This window comes from Leucoraja erinacea, chromosome 5 (assembly GCF_028641065.1).
Source record: "Leucoraja erinacea ecotype New England chromosome 5, Leri_hhj_1, whole genome shotgun sequence".
NCBI classification, from domain to species: Eukaryota; Metazoa; Chordata; class Chondrichthyes; order Rajiformes; family Rajidae; genus Leucoraja; species Leucoraja erinaceus.
Genome location: NC_073381.1, coordinates 69,183,184 through 69,200,443, shown reverse-complemented (window position 1 = coordinate 69,200,443; position 17,260 = coordinate 69,183,184). Strand labels below are relative to the sequence as shown.

At 41.3% G+C, this 17,260-nt stretch overlaps 1 protein-coding gene across 1 annotated transcript in view; it reads right to left on the bottom strand.

Moving 5' to 3' along the window:
* LOC129697375 (PC3-like endoprotease variant B) overlaps positions 1–17,260 on the bottom strand; it is a 1,319,937-nt gene that overhangs the window by 1,012,607 nt on the left and 290,070 nt on the right. The window contains exon 6 of the mRNA XM_055635860.1: positions 4,397–4,478. Within this exon, the coding sequence (XP_055491835.1) occupies positions 4,397–4,478 (82 nt within the window). The remainder of the gene's footprint in view (positions 1–4,396; positions 4,479–17,260) is intronic.

The following is a 17,260-nucleotide window of genomic DNA, read 5'->3' as shown; positions in this document are numbered from 1 at the left end:
AAAAGTATTTTAAAAGATTTAATAAAACAATAATAAATAGATAGACAGATAATTAGATAGATAACTCAATAGATCGATAGATTGATGGATCAATAGAAAGTAAGCAGGTAGATAAATGGATAAATACATAGAAGAATAAATAAATAAAGCACTGCCATCCATCTCTTCACACGTTCTGTACAGCACAGATTCTGAGATCGCCAACAGGATCATTTAAAAATATTAATGTAAGGGATGTGAGCTTTGAGGCCTGAGGCAGCATTTAATTGTCTATCCCTAATTACCCTTGAGAAGGTGTTGGTGAGCTCCCTCCTTGAACAACTGCACTCCTTGAGGTGTGGGTATATCCACAGATTCACAGTTAGTTAGAGAATCGAGACCAGGGGGAGCACCCCCAAATAACTTCCATCCAAGAACACAAGAAATTGCAGCAAATTATGGACGCAGCCCAGACCATCTCACAAACCAGCCTCCCTTCCATTGATAGACCCAAAATGCTGGAGTAACTTGGCGGGATAGGCAGCATCTCTGGATAGAAGGAATGGGTGACGTTTCGGGTTGAGACCCTTCTTCAGTCTTCAGTCTGAAGAAGGGTCTCGACCCAAATCATCATCTAATCCTTATCTCCAAAGATGCTGCCTGTCCTTCTAAGTTACCCCAGCATTTTGTGTCTATCTTTGGATTAAAGCAGCATCTGCAGTTCCTTCCAACTCCTTTCCATTAACTCCATTCATACCTCACGCTGCCTTTGCAATGCCAGCGGTATAATCAAAGCCGAGTCACAGGCTGGCCACTCCATCTTCTCCCCTATCCCATCAGGCAAAAGTAGAGAAGTGTGAAAACACACACCTCCAGATTCAAGGACAGTTTCCTACCATCCTACCACAACCAGAGAGCAGTGCAGAACTACTATCTACGTTATTGGTGACCCTCGGACTATCCTTGATCCGACTTTGCTGGCTTTACCTTGCACTAAACATTATGCCCTTATCATGTATCTATACACTGTAATTGGCTCCATTGGAATCATGTATTGTCTTTCCGCTGACTGGATAGCATGCAACAAAAGCTTTTCACTGTTACCTCAGTGCACGTGACAATAAACTAAAAACTAAAGGATAAAATGTGTCGACGCTCCCCCGCCCCTCTTATTTTTTACAGTAAGATAATGAAGGATTACTTTTCAAATAGTTGTGAATCTTTGGAATTCTCTACCACAAGGAGCTGTGGATGCTGAGTCACTGATATATTCAAGGCTGAGACAGATGTGTCTGAGAATTTAGGGGACTCAAAGATCATGGATAGTGGAGTCGAGGCCAAGAAACAGAGCAGCTGTCATCTTAGCAAGTAGCTTTAGGACCATAGAATCTGCTCATGTTCCAATTTCTTGCGTTCTTGCATTTTTATTTTAGAAGAGGATAATGGAGATTAAAAACTCATGGATCATTTAAGAGAGCTTGCAGTTGAAAAATGGCAGAGGTGATGGAACGATTGAGTTTGAGTATGAGCTTACAGAATGTATTTTCCCTGGATGAATGAGTTGCATCAGTATTCCTGTGAAAACTGATATTTAAAACTGGCCTCACCTTCAAATAACTGCAAATTTAAAACAAAATAATACTTCTTCAAAAACAACATCTGAACAGTGTTATTCTACAACTGTCAAATATTCCAGTCTTTAGATCAAGTCTTTGATTATAAACATTACAAATTTTGACTGGCATTCATCAGTCAGTTTCTTCAATGCAACCTTGAATAACTGGCACTTTGGAATGCAGATGAGCAACATTTGAATATTAACAAAAATCACGAAGAATCAGTTTGTTTTAACATGGATCCATTTGAAGCAGAACTTTCATTCACATGAAACAATATTTAGTGTTAATGGGGGCCATGGATTACATATTTGAAAGCATGTTTTAAATCCTCGTGGGGGAATGGAATTCAGAATCCGAAACAGTATAAAATAATTAAATGCAAACCTTGTAAGTACCCAAGTGGTTAAAAAGCCTGCAGTCTTTTAGATGACAGACAGTGTGTTTCAGACATGTTTCTGCAAACAGACTGTGAAACCACCTCAGTTTAATTACAATTAGATGAAGCTTTCTGAATGCCCAATGCAGAGCTGAGTAATCGTTTTAGCCCTGACAGCTCGAAGATGCATCGCTTCACTGGAACTGTAGTGCTCACTGAGGTTAGTTCTGTCACTGAGCATGAGGATTGCAGTAATCTCTGAGGTGAGGCTCATCACTCCACACTGGGATAGCAGTACTCTTCAAGGTTAGTCCCACCAGTCTACACCAGGATTGTAGTAATCACTGAGATTAGTGCCATCAATCCAGGCTCCAAATGAGGAAATTGCTGGGATTAGTTCTACGATCCCACACTGGGATTGTGGTAAGAACTGAGGTCAGTCCTATCACTCCACAGTGAAAGTGCTGTGCTCACTGAGGCTAGATCCACCATTCCACACCAGGAATGAGGGTACTTACCAAGATTAGTCCCACACTCCACCCTGGGATCTTGTTACCGTCAGCTACTGTGGCAAAGAAGGCATATGATATGCTTGCCTTCATTGGTCTGGCCATTGAATATAAGAGTCAGGAAGTCATGACGCAGCTTTAGAGGACTTCAAAGTCTATATCTTTAAAGGCCTTAAGGCACGGTGGCTCTGCAGAGGTGCTGCCTTACAACGCCAGAAACCTGGGTTTGATCCTGACTATAGGTGCTGTCTGTACGGAGTTTGTATGTTCTTCCCGTGACCAGTGTTAGTTATCTCCATGTGCTTCGGTTTCCTCCCACACTCCAAAGACACACAGGTGTACAAGCTAATTGGCTTGGTAAAATTGTAAATTTTCCTTAGAGTGTGCAGGGTAGTGTTAGTGTGCGGAGATCGCTGGTTGTCAAAGACTTGGTGGGCCAAAGTGCCTGCTTCCACCCTGCATCTCTAAGCTAAGCTAAGCTATTTGGAGTATTGCATGCAGTTCTGGACACCACATTACGCAAGGATGAAGAGGCTTTGGACAGGTTGCTGAGCAAGTTTACCAGAATAGCAAGTATATACCTACCTTCCTTGTAGGTCAGTGGCAAGGGTGAAGTCAATGATTAGAATTAACAGTAACTTTTTGCTCTTTAATGCATGCAAATTAGAGATGATGCAGGCCGCATTCAGCGTTGCAGTTTTGAAGGACTTTAGTTTGGCTGCATTTGGATTATTGCATACAGTTCTGTTCATCGCATTACAGGAAGGATGTGAAGGCTTTGGAAAAGGTGCTGAGTAGGTTTACCACTCTGATGCCTGCATTTGGGGTATTAGGGAGAGGTTGGACAGACTTGGATTGTTTTCTCTGAAATGCTGGAAGTTGTGGGGAGACCAAATAGAAGTTTACAAAATTATGAGAGACATAAATAGGGTAAACAGTTGGAACCTTTTTCCAGGAGAGAAAAATCAAATACGAGAGGGCATATTTTTAAAGTTAAAGTGACAAAGTGTAAAGGAGATATGCAGGGCTAGTATTTTTACACAAAGGGGGGTGACTGCCTGGTCGCACTGCCAAGAGTGATGGTTGAGGCAGATATCATAGTAGTATTAAAGAGACTTTTAGAAAGGCAGATGAATATATAGCGAATGGAGTGATGTGGATTATGTGCTGGCAGATAAGAGTTGGTTTTAGCATCATGTTCAGCACAGACATTATGGGCCAAAAGGCCAGTTCCTGTGCTTTACTGGTCACAGGAAGATCAGGAAGCATCTCTGGAGAAAAGAAATACGTGATGTTTCAGGTCGAGTCCCTTCATCAGGCTGAAAGTCAGGGAGGGGGAGGTATGGGAAGATAGAGAACAAAGCAGAACCTGCATCAATGATTCAAGAAAGGTGGAGCCCACAATGGTCCATTGTGGCCTGGTAGCCATCAACTTCCACTCCAGTCAATGCTGGGACTGTGCGACCGACTGAGATCATTCCCATCAGTGACTGGTGCAGTTATCAATATCCATATTTTTACTCCACACTCATTGACATTTGATAGAGTCATAGAGTGATACAGTGTGGAAACAGGCCCTTCAGCCCAACTTGCCCACACCGGCCAACATGTCCCAGCTTCACTAGTCCCGCCTGCCAGCATTTGATGCATATCCTCCAAATCTGTCATATACATGTATCCCCATAAATGTAGGGATAGTTCCTGCCTCTACTATCTACTCTGGCAGCTTGTTCCATACATACACCACACTTTGTGTTACCCCTCAGATTCCTATTAAATCTTTTCCCCTTCACCTCAAACCCATGTCCTCTGGTCCTCGATTCACCTACTCGAGGCAAGAGACTGCAACTACCCGATTTATTCCTCCCATGATTTTTACACCTGTCACTTCACTTTGGAACATTAGTACTCACCACGTTTGGTCCCATCACTCCCCACTGGGATTGCTGCCCGGGTGTATCTGTGGTAGAACGTCTGCCACTCCACCCAATTTAACTGTAGCAATGAGAAAAATAATTGTTTTAATAACAAGATGTTGCTTTTTGCTCCGTGTAACTTCTGTTAAAGTGGCGCATTCAAACTTTATGGAAGAACATAATTAATGTCATAGAAAATTGATTAACTGATCGGCATTTTAATCAGTTAATGGTTACTGAAAAAAACTGAAAACGTTGACAATCCCTCCCACTTCTTCCTAGATAGTTGCAAAGCAGTCACCTTGCTTTAAGGTACAGTAGGTATGTTACAATACTTACCTTCAGCGGCGCTGCAATTCTGCCACTGGCCGTGTGCGCGATTTTGGCGCGTTTGGGGGGGGGGGGGGGGAGGGGGGGGGGGTTAAAACGGGGTTTTTTTCCGACCTGGTCCTGGATTATATTTGTTGGAGTGCAAGATGTTGCTAATGAATCGTTCCTACGGCCGTTCTGTGTGTTTTTGAAAAAATTCACCCAACAAGTTAATCGCTGGAAAGATTTTAAAATCAGCTTCTGAAGCCGTCAATGCCGACAACGGGGATGGATTTTATGGAGGACAAGGTAAAAGAAAAATAAGAAACCGGCAGTGTATTTGCTGCCGATATGGGGGACTAAAATCACTGCAACCTCAACGTTCTGAATAGTCCCGTTCCAGAAAATCCCACTCGCAAGCTGATTTAAATGGCCATTACTTTACAGTTATTAAACATTAAATTCCTTCCATTTGGCCTATAAACCCATGACAATGAGATTTTAAAATTATGTTATATTGTGAATTCTTGTGTGAATGTTATTTGGACACTTAGGCTATTTAAAAATGTTAATCTATTCTTAAGAAATGGATAGATGTTTAGATCTCGTAATTGAATTTTGTAATTAGCTACAATTAGGTAACTAACTAATTATATGCTTTAATTTCAAGTCATCTAAGTAAGATTGTTTCATATTTGTTTCAGAATTCTTCAATCTATAATAACTGAAAATTTATTTCAGTTCTCTTAAATTTTAAGAAACTTATCGGCTTTTAAATGTTCTCGATCACAGCTTTTGTGTTAAGTCAATGAAAAAGCAATAGGGGACAAGATGCCAAGATGCCGAGTATGAAAATGGCCATAACTTTTTTAATACTGAAGATATGAAAGTGAATTAGGTGTCAAATTAAACTTCTTTTTATGCTTTATCTGATGGGATAAATTAAATTTTGTAATGTAGCTAGGTACAGAGACAATGACCATCATCATCATCATCGGCGGTCACTCAAAACGAGTATGACTGTCCTCTCATGGAGGACACCTGTGCATGACTTTGTTTAACGTGGGGAGACTGGTGCACAGACAGCCACCACACGGTCCTTGAAAGATCTGGGTCAGAATCCAGTGGCATGGAATCCAAGACAACCGGGGACCCTTTCCTGCTGCAGCCTTCATCCGCCTTCCCAGCCGTTGTGATGCTCCGCTAAAGTCAGCCATCATCCTCCGCCTGGTGCACCATAGAGTTCTTGGTTGGATTGCTCTTTGTCAGAGACCTCCCCCTCGACCTTACTGCCATGAGTGACCCTATCAGGAGCATAGCTCCAGACGTCATCGCTCTCAAGATCTCAGGAGACAAGGTGACAATCCATGGAGAGACAATGACCACAGTGTCTTATTCAGTATGTTTCACACAAAGAATCAACATTGTGAAGGACACGAGCACTGAAATTGGACTTCACCCACATTTGATTTAGTTAATGGTTAGTGTGTTTGGTTCAATCACTAAACCAGGCATCACCAAAGGAAAAAAGTTGCCAAACTGGGACATCCATCCTTTAAGAGACTGACTTTAGAATTTTACGCCATTTGTTTGTAGTTTTACACAACCCATGCAGACCCCTACTCAATGCCCAGTGCATGTGAGTTCCACAGGCCATTGAGAAGGGGTTGGCACAGTTAAAGTGCACACATGGGGTGCCATGGGGATGTGAAAAAATGGAGAGGGGAGTGCAATGGTAGCTGGAGGGGTAAAATGGATGGGAGATGTCAAGATGGAAGGGGAACAAACAGAGGAAGAGTGAAGTGAGCCTGTGGTGCAAAGGAGCCTCCCATGATCTGAAGTGGTCTGATTGGGTTCTCCAATATACTCAACAGGACCACAGATGGCAGATTCTTGCACAGAGGTGCACAATGCACATGTACTGCAAACTTCATTAGTGAAGAGCAGCACGTGGAAATCAATGTGGGGGGTTCATTAGTGATAAAATTAATGTCCCAGCAGGGACCTTTTAAGTCGCACCTGGTTCTAACTTACTGCCTAACTCACTTCTTGTTTTACTGTGTTGGAACAACGAAAGGTCATAGGTCATGCAACCAGTTTCCGTAGAAATCGGTCAGAAATCTTCATCATAAGCACTGATGACTTTTACCACATGCTAGAAATATCGTAGGGAAATCACATGGTGAAATCACATGGTGAATCATAACAGGAAGAATCCAGTCTAATTTCCTGTTGGCAGAACTGGCAACATACAAAAACACCTTTTATGCCCAAGTTACACATCCATAAACACTTGTTTTTGTTTTCTAATGCAATTCATCAGCTATGATTCGGTAATTTATTTCAATGTGTTGAACCTATTATTCATAATCTGGCTTTTGGATTTCTTGCATTAAGGATACATTTCAAGGATGCATCATTGGTCAGAGCAATCCAAGGTTGTAAGAGCAGTAATAAATAATTTACACACAATCCAACAATAACAATTATTCCAGATTGTTATTTATTTAAACATTTGGCACTATTTAGAGCAGTGGTTCCCAACCTTTTTTTGGCCATGCCCCACCTAATCACCTCTAAAATCCTGATGCCTCCCCCCCCCATGTGGTGATATATAATTCTTATCATTTCAATACCTTAGTTTAAACAAGCTTCAAAAGAACATGGTTCAATAAATAAGGTTCTCCCATGACCTCGCGCACTTCGTGCGACGTGCATGAAGAGCGATGGCGCGGTGATTATGTAATAACTACACAATAAAGACCTTTTTTACCCCAAAAAAATTATTTACTCAAAATAACATCTGAAACATAAACTACATATGTTTACCTGATGGAAAATCCAAAAAAAAAAAAAATCGGAAATTTGGACCCAGACCTCCTCAGTTGCGTTCAATTGCCCCCCTTAAAAATCAAATCGCCCCCCTGTGGGGCATACGCCCCACGTTGGGAACCACTGATTTAGAGTGAGTAAAATTTTGTATCCTTTCTCATTCAACATTGTTCATTACTTCAGCAGCAATTCAGCAGATACAGGACACAGAAGGCTGTGGAGGCCAAGTCAGTCAATATATTTCAGGCACAGATAGATAAATTGGCAAATTCTTGATTCGTGTGGGGGTCAGGGGTTACGGGGAGAAGGCAGGAGAATGGGGTCAAAAGGGAGAGATAGATCAGCCATGATTGAATGGCGGAGTAGACTTGATGGGCCGAATGGTCCTAATTCTACTCTTATTCCTTATGACCTTATGAGGACAATTCTGCACTTTTGACCCATACTTTAACTGCGGAGAATATTAATTTGGAAAGAGAGAAGTGATGGATCATCCTGCATCCTCCACAACGCTTTACTTCCCATGTTGGAGCTACCCATTACTGACTGGCTTTAGTTTGTCTGCTTGGCTAAAACAGTGAAATCAAATGCTCATTTCCAGATCTCAACATATCAGGCAATTGAATCATCTTACCACAACCAGAGAGTAGTGCTGAACCACTATCTATCACTCTGATGCCCCTCAGACTATCCTTGACCAGAATTTGCTGGCTTTAACTTGCATTAAACATTATTCCCTTCTCATGTATCTCTCCACTGTAAATTGATTGATTGTAATCAAAGGTTTCAAAGTTTTCAAAGTCTTTTATTGTCACGTGTACCAATTAACGTACAGTGATACCCGAATTATCATACAGCCATGCTAACAAAAAAGCAACGTCACACAACGACATAAAGGTTAACATAAACATCCACCACAGAGGATTTTACACTTTGATGGACGGCAATATAGTCCAATCTTCTTCCTCTTTATTCTCCCGCGGTCAGGGCAGTCGAACCATCGGTTGGAGCAATCGAAGCTGCCGCAGCCGCAGCCGCAGTCGAAGCCCCCACGTTGGGACGATCGAAGCTACCTCATCAGGGCAATCGGGGCGGTCAAAGCTCCTGCGGCCTGGAGCTCCCAAAGTCAGTCTCTAACCAGAGACAGTGAGCTTCATGATGTTAAAGTCCACAGGCCCCCGTGGTTGGAGCTCTAAGGGGGCCTGGCAAAGGGATCGCAGGCTCCGCGGTATTAAAGTCCCGCAGTCTCCAGGCTAGAGCTCCAATGTCGGTCTCCAGCAAAGGCCGCCAACTCTTCAATGTTAGGCCGCAGAGCAGACGGAGATACGATACGGAACAAATTGCATATCCGTTGAGGTAAGAACTAAGCAAAATATTTCCCCCACACCCCCCACACATAAAACAAGCTAAATAACAGCAATGACATACATTTAACACATACTATTAAAACAACAAAAAAGGAAGGGACAGACAGACTGTTGGCGAGGCAGCCATTGTTGGCGCCACCCATGTCATGTATTGTCTTTCTGATGACTGGTTAGCACGCAACAAAAAGCTATTTACTGTACCTCGGTACACGTGACAATAAACCAAACTGAACTGCTTTGCAGTCTGATTTCTGTCTCATTTCTCCCAAACACATCACATTTCTTTTTTACTGGAAACAACACTCATGTGTGTTCTATTAAAATTATAGATATGGGTCAGATATAATCAGCCAAGATTGAAGAAATGTTCATTACCCAAAACACCAGGCAGCCAATTTCACAGCAGCTCAATGGGAGATAGTAATTAAATCAGTGAGCCATTGCTGTGTTCCCAATTCATAATTCTGAGTTTGAGTTCTGCTTGTTAAGAGCTTTACAATTGAACTGGATCACAAACTTAGTCCGGGCAAAAATTTGGCTGTGGTCATTGTTCTAATGGGGTGCATAAAGTAGTAGCTCTTCTCTACCTGATTTCAGCTCTACTGAAAGTCAAACAGAACCAAATTTTAGAAGACGAGGCACAAAGGAAGCATGAAATAAAATGTTATTTTATACATTTAGGTCACACAATGAAAGATGCATTTCTATATTGTCCAGTCCCTTAGACTTACAATTTTCCATTAGTGTGAAAATAGTCTCCAAAGAAAATACGATTTCCTGAAACAGAATGTATGGACAATTCCCACTAGTTTAATCCAATTTCAAAGTAATTGTTTACAGGGTAAAACACAGGATTTACAATACTGTGTAATAACTTACAGCTAATATTTATTAATCATATAAAATATAGCAAGATCTTAACAACAGTTTTGATGCAAGCTCAATGTGATATACTGCATTCAAAATAGTTGTTTTAAGTTCTGCTGTTATCCTTAACTGTAGAGATAACAAGCAAATCTATTCAGGATCAAGTTCACTGATTGTAACATGTTACTCCTTTAACTCTCCCCTTTCCCCCTCTTTTCTAGTTTCTCGGGTTACTTAAGCCTCCGCCATTACAAGGTGCATGGCATTTAACCAAGGACAACTCTCTTTTAGTTTCCACTCTCATTGCATTTATCTGAAGAGATTTCTGGTTTCATTTTGACACCTTCTAGTAATAACAATTCTAAAATCTGGAGCTTAGCTGTATTTGTAGATAATCTTGCTCAAAGCAGCCAAAAATGGCTCTTAGATGTCACAGCACAAAGGCACCTCTGAACAAATACATTTTTTAATGAGATTTATTTTGCCCTTTTGCAGGGATCAGACTTTGCCATGGAATACTTGTGGGCCAGGGATGCAACAGTGCACGTTGAGGGCTCCTTAATGGATTCTTGGATTCCATACAACCAAATATGCATCCTGCCACAATTATCCACTGCCAATGCTGCCTTCATGCTTCTCAAATACTTATTGATAGCTCAGATAGCCTCGTCCTCCCACCAAGTGCCTTGATAGCCATTGCCCTCCTGCACGACACACCTGTTAGTTAACAGTCAGTTTTAGTTAAATGTCAGCTTTATGAACTTTACCGGCGGCACGGTGACCCAGCGCCTGCAATGCCGGAAACCTGGTTCAATCCCAACTGTAGGTGCTGTGTGTACGGAGTTTGTACGTTCTCCCCGTGACCTATGTGGGTTTTCGCCGAGATCTTCGGTTTCCTCCCACACTCCAAAGACGTACAGGTTTGTAGGTTAATTGGCTTGGTATAAGTGTAAATTGCCCCTAGTGTGTGTAGGATAGTGTTAGAGCGGGGATCGCTGGTCGGCGTGGACTCGGTGGGCTGAAGGGCCTGTTTCCACGCTGTATCTCTAAACTAAACTAAATTAAATTAAATCTCATCTATCTGTAGGCATCCTCATTATATTGTAAGTGTAATTAACACCGAGCACAGAGAGTAACAAGGCAGCAGAATCAACTCCATATTTTGCTGATACATTGCTCAGGCTAACATCAGAATAAAACTGGGGATTGGTATAAAGAAAGAAAAAACAGCCTTTACAACAGATTCATATCACCCAGTTGGACTAAATATATTACGCCACTTAATTTGTTAGGAATCAAATTCATTGACTTCATACATGGAATGGCTGTAAAGGAAAAGACAGTGAATAGTCAGCACCAAACAGTCCGTGGATCTGTGATGTTCTGGATTAGATGCAGAGCAAAGTCTCAGTGCCTACATTAAAGAAAACACATCCTACTGTGTGAGGTTTCAATTACTTGCATCCCCTGTATGTGTGATTGCCAACTTCATGCCATCTGTGTTCCAGGACCCATGCCCACCAGGATCCAAGCTGAAACTGTTCACAGTTGCCCACACAATACAGCAGAAAGAGTAGCCTATCTAAACTGGATTCAAATCGACACCCAAAGGGGGAATAATCCCACGTTCTTACTACGTCCGAAAGTAAAGTGCATTTGGGCACAAAGAGAGTTTGAAATTACATCTCTCTGAAAGTCTTGGCAATATTTAAGTGATCTTTTTACATTAAGCTGGTGTTCTTTTAATTTCTTAATATCTCATCATAAATATGTGAGACTTTCACAAAATTCTTATTTTCCGATCAAAAACTTGAGTATTTGACTAAGTGTGCAGATTGCCATTCTAAAGAACAAACATATTCCACCACATATGGTGCCCTTTTTGATTCCACATTCAAAACACACATTTGCCCAAAAGATGATCACAATCCCAGGGTAAGCTTTTAAACTACTGCAAATGCAAAGTGTCCCCTCCACCCATCTAAGGTGCAGAAATATGTTGAGGGCAAGAACTAGATGGGAAATGTCACCAGATTCACATAGATCAGCAGACATTTCTTCCTGTAAATGCCTGAGGGTTTGGATTCTCACAAGAACATAGAATGTGTGACCTTGCTGATTGTCCTGATCCCACTCAGAGGGCTGATAGGGGAACTATTTATTTCAAAGAGAAAACGGCTTCTCATGGCAAAGGTAGTTATTAGATCATTTACATTTTTACGATTTAGTACAATTAAATACTTAGTTGTTAACCATAACATAATATTTTAACAGTGCAACTGTTGTGGTCTTCAATTCAAAAAAAGTTTGGAAAATTTTAATTGATTTTTTAATAGTTTTCAATACTTCTGCAGGGACTTTCAAAAATATTCAGACTGGTGATATGTTGAACATGCAGCTAAGGCAGGCTGTGGGACCTAACAATGGAGAGGGATTTCCCTGTCCTTGCCCCTGTCCCTGTAGTGACTGTGATACAATGCTCTGCCCCCATCCCAGGATCAACATGTAGGCCATGGCACACACATAGAAAACCTGTGAAAAAGTATGTAAAAACAATTGAAAGAATGGGTGGACAGGGCTTGTATTCACTGGAATTTAGAAGGATGAGAGGGTATTTTATAGAAACATATAAAATTCTTAAAGTATTGGACAGGCTAGATGCAGGAAAAATGTTCCCGATGTTGAGAGAGTCCAGAACCAGGGGTCACAGTTTAAGAATAAGGAGTTGGCCATTTAGGACTGAGATGAGGAACATTTTTTTCACCCAGAGAATTGTGAATCTGTGGAATTCTCAGCCACAGAAGGCAATGCAGGCCAATTCACTGGATGTATACAAGAGAGTGTTAGATATAGCTCAAGGAGGGCTAAAGGAGTCAAGGGATATAGGGAAAAGCAGGAACGGGATACTGATTTTGGATGATATGCCATGATCATATTGAATGGCAGTGCTGGCTCGAACAACCTGTTTTTATATATTTTCTCTATGAAATAATCAGAGATAAAGTTGATTAAACCTGTAATGCTGAGATAATCGTCACTGCTGGACCTCACAAAGAGCAGTGTGATGGACATGATGGTATCTTCAACTTAGTCCTGGACATACAGAAGTGTCTCAGGATCAGCAGGCAGATTATTTTGCATAATAGGCCTGTCCCACTTAGGAGATTTTTCAGCGGACTGCCGGCGACAGTCAAGTTGCCGGCAGTCACCTGAAAATCCGGCAACTGGAACAGTGACTGTCAGAGTGGAACACACACAAATACATCACTTCCTTCACCAGCCCGTTATGCAGGCGGGGGAAAGGGCAAGCGGGGAGGAGCGCTGTCTAAAATAATCACAGAGTGTAAAGCCAAGGTGAAACAGACACACACCGCGATGAACAGGAAGGTTGGCACTGTAAAAAAAATGGCTAAAGCACAGTGTACGTTAAGTCCTTTAAAAGAGAGGGGGGAGAAGTGATACATGGAGATATATGACAGTGAAGCATCTAACATTACCGGTCGGTTATCGTTGGTTCTGAAAACTACCGCTTACCTTTTTTTTCCCAATGAGCCAATGAAATTCACCGGTCAGCACCGGCTACAACCTACGAGAACCTCTGAGAACCTTCAACCTCCTGGCAACCCATTAGGACCTCTTGGTGACCCACCTACAGCTCGAGCATTCTCGCTACTCTCCATGGCGGCTTCAATCTAGTCGCCACTAATTTTTCAACATGTTGAAAAATTCACGGCGACCATAATGAGGCCGCGACTAGTTCCCAGAATGTGGGAACTCCTCATGACCATGAAGGCGACTCCCCGGCAACCACCCGCGAACATGTGGCGACACTGTGGTGACTGCATAGTCTCCTGTAGTTGCCTAAAAAGTCACCCAAGTGGCTCATAAGTGTCAAAGAATTGAGATAATGTTTTGATCTGCTCACATAAGTGTAAAATAATTGAGGCAATTTTTTTTATCTGCTTCATGAAGAGTCCAGCATTAATGCTCGCAGTTAGCAAATCATCAGGAAAGAGCAGTTGTTCAGTTTGGGATTTCAGTTCACATGAAACCGACTCCATTGCAAATGGTTGATTGTGACTCCCTTGCGGAACTGACAGACACAGTCAGTGCGATTCGGCCAATTGTTTAAATGGCATTTTAAATTATTTCCTGAACAGAAAGCAAACCTGTGTTAGGTGTTTTGCTTACTGCAACCAGCATTTATAAAAGCTACAATAAATCTCAATTACATAATGAGCTAGAGGTGAGAAATGGCACCTGGCTAAAGGGACGGGTACTTGACTCTATGTGTTTTTGCCTTTGTATCAGTATCTGTTTATTATCAATTTATACCAGGAAATGTAGAATGAAGTTAAAATCTTCGAAAGTGGGAAAAAATCATGATTTTCTTCATTACCATTTGCAGAACATGCAATGCAAGTCCCCGAATAGCTTTGTTTTAATTTCTTGGTTTTAATTTCAGTGGATAGCTAACAATAAAATCCTTAGTTAGCTATTCTGAACATGTAATTCAGTCTAATGGAGAAACCCAGCTTATAACAATGCACCAGGGATGCACAATCATTTCTGATGCAAGGACATCTGACCTTCCAGATGGCTGTACGTGTATCAACAAATGCATTCCAGAATATTAGCCAAAATACCCAAATATCAAACACAGGTTTCTTTTATATAAAATAATAGGCTAGAGCTTTAATGCAAACAGGCTCCCGGCATGTTTCTCACCCCAATCCCGTAAATTTGCTAAATACCGATGAGAGTTTTTTTGGTATCAATTTTTCCATAGCTTTAAGGTGAGAGGGGGAAAGTTGAAAGGATATGTACCTAGAATGTTCTGCCAGGGGTAGTGGTTGGGGCAGATATGTTAATGGCATTTAAGAGACTTTTAGATTGGCACAGAGATGCAAATAATGGTAAGATATGGATTATGTGCAGGCAGATACAGTAAGAGTCGGTCTTGGCATCATGTTCGGAACAGACATTGTGGGCTGAAGGGCCCGTTCTTGTGCCAGGTTCTTGTTCATGTTCTATGTTCAATGTTCTATAAAACATTGATATATATATATTAATGTTATATATCTGTAAAATATATATGGACAGGTTTTGCACAATTTAAGGATAAAGCAAAATCTCACTGGAGAAGTATTTAGCTCCAATGTCAGACATCTAACGTAAGCAAACTTTTCAAAGTCTAATACAGTAAAAGCAATTATTTAATAAAAATCCCCCACTAGACTGTAAAGTGGCAGCACCAGAAAGGCAAGGGAATCATTTACTGCACTACGTATTGAATCTGATCTTCTTCACAGTCCTGGAACAACCACCAGCGCCAGGAATGCTTACGGGAAGTTTGTCATGTTTATGTCGACCATTATTGCTTCACGGCGCACACAGCAGTAGTGTTGCTGCCTTACAGCACCAGAGACCCGGGTTCAATCCTGACTAAGGGTGCTGTCTGTACGGAGTTTGTACATTCTCCACGTCTTATCGGTTTTCTCTGGGAGCACTAGTTTCCTTCCACATTCCAAAGACGTACAGGTTTGTAGGCTAATTGGCTTAGTAAAATTGTGAATTGTCACTAGTGTGTGTGTAAGATGGTGTTAGTGTACGAGGATCGCTGGTCAGCGCATACTCGGTGGGCCGAAGGGCCTGTTTCCGCATTGTATCTCTGAACTAAACTAAACTATTATTGACAGGCACAAACATATTAACACACGCTTCAGATCGCTATCCAAAAGACTGTGTTGGAGATAGTAATTTGGCTTAACTGTACTAATACGTTCCCAGTATAGATACACCTGTAGCATGGTCAGTGGAGTGCTTACTATTAAACGGTTTCTATAATTGACCAGTTAAAATCTAATTGCACAAGTGCAGTCTGGAAAAACTTGTTTTAATTATTGTTAGAACGTAAAAACCTGAAAAATACTGCATGATAACAGGCCCTTCCGCCCACACTATCTGAGCAGAATATTATGCAATGATAAACGAATCTCATCTGCATGCACATGATCCATAGCCTTATATTCACTGCATGCCTATGAGTCGCTCGAAAAGCTTCTTAAATGCCACTTATCCTGAGATCTCTAACAGCTCGTGCTGTTGAAGGAATAGTACCAATCTCTAAATCATGCAACCCACTTAGTCTCAGATGCGTATTTTGTAAGTTGTAAAGCCTTCTTCAAAAGTTGGATACAAAGGACAAATAGTCCCCAAATCAATGAGGTTTCTAAAGGAGTGCCACTACAAAGGCCATGGGAATGACACAGGACCTCCAACCGAGCCCCAGCAAGCTGAGTCGTGGCCATCAAAGTTAATTTTCACAAGATCTCGCAGTGGGCCCATCTCACCTTTGTACTGAAGACAGACACAAAATGCTGGAGTAACTCAGCGGGATAGGCAGCATCTCTTGAGAGAAGGAATGGGTGACGTTTCGGGGTGAGACCCCCCTCCTCTATCTGAGAATATTTCTTTCCTTCACCTTTGTACTGTTTCCCTCTTTCTATGTTGTTTATAATTCTTACTTGTTTGCCTCAAAATTAAAGTTGGTTTACTTTTAAAAATCAAAGGGGGATAATAAGTGACTTAAAAAAAAAGACTATTTAAGCACTCAAAGTTTTGGAAACACTCAGAAAAGAAACCAAATTTCAGGTCAATGAACGTTCATCGGGTATTTCTCTGTTATCTGTGTTTCTCTCTTCTTAAATGCTACCTGACCTGCAGAGCATTTCTGTTTACCAGCATCAATGGTTCTTTTGACTTTTAATCTCTCTTTGTTTATTTCATTGCCCCATTGGCAACTGTGCATCAGCCTCGACCTTAACCTTTGGTATACTCTCCTCTTTACGTTGAGATCCCTTGATCTCTCTTTCATTCCACCTCCAAGATACGCGTTAAATCTTTCGCTTTAACTTAGCTTATGATCCTCTGTCTTAATTTCTCCATAGGTGGTTCAGACTTAATTCAATAGGATATGTTATAATAATAAAGGTACAATCTACATTTCTGCATTGCTTTGGTCGATTTATTTGAAATCTAAGATGATCTATCTGAATTTTTTGGCACAACATCACTCAGTAAGTACATACACCAAAGTGTTTATTGAAGTAATATTACTGAGCTACGGTGATTTTGTCACAGGGACAACATACATTAAGTTATTTAATTTGAAAAGTGATTATTTTGTTCTTGATCTCTTGTAACATGGTGGACTTGTACACAAGGTTGTCCCATGGAGGGCAACAGGGGATCTTCAGTAAAATATGGTCATGTATATTTAGCCCACAAATCAGGTCACTCATTAAGCAGCAGATCTTCACAAAGATAGTGCAACCTGCCTTAAAGAAAACATGCTTGACAAGATCTGGGCTGTGAATTCCTACACTTAGAGCCAATAACAGGTGAGGACACATTTCAGGCAGACTGGCAGAGGGTACTTGCTGAGGGACTTGCTGAAGCTTTGTGCAGCCAACGCCAATGCTTT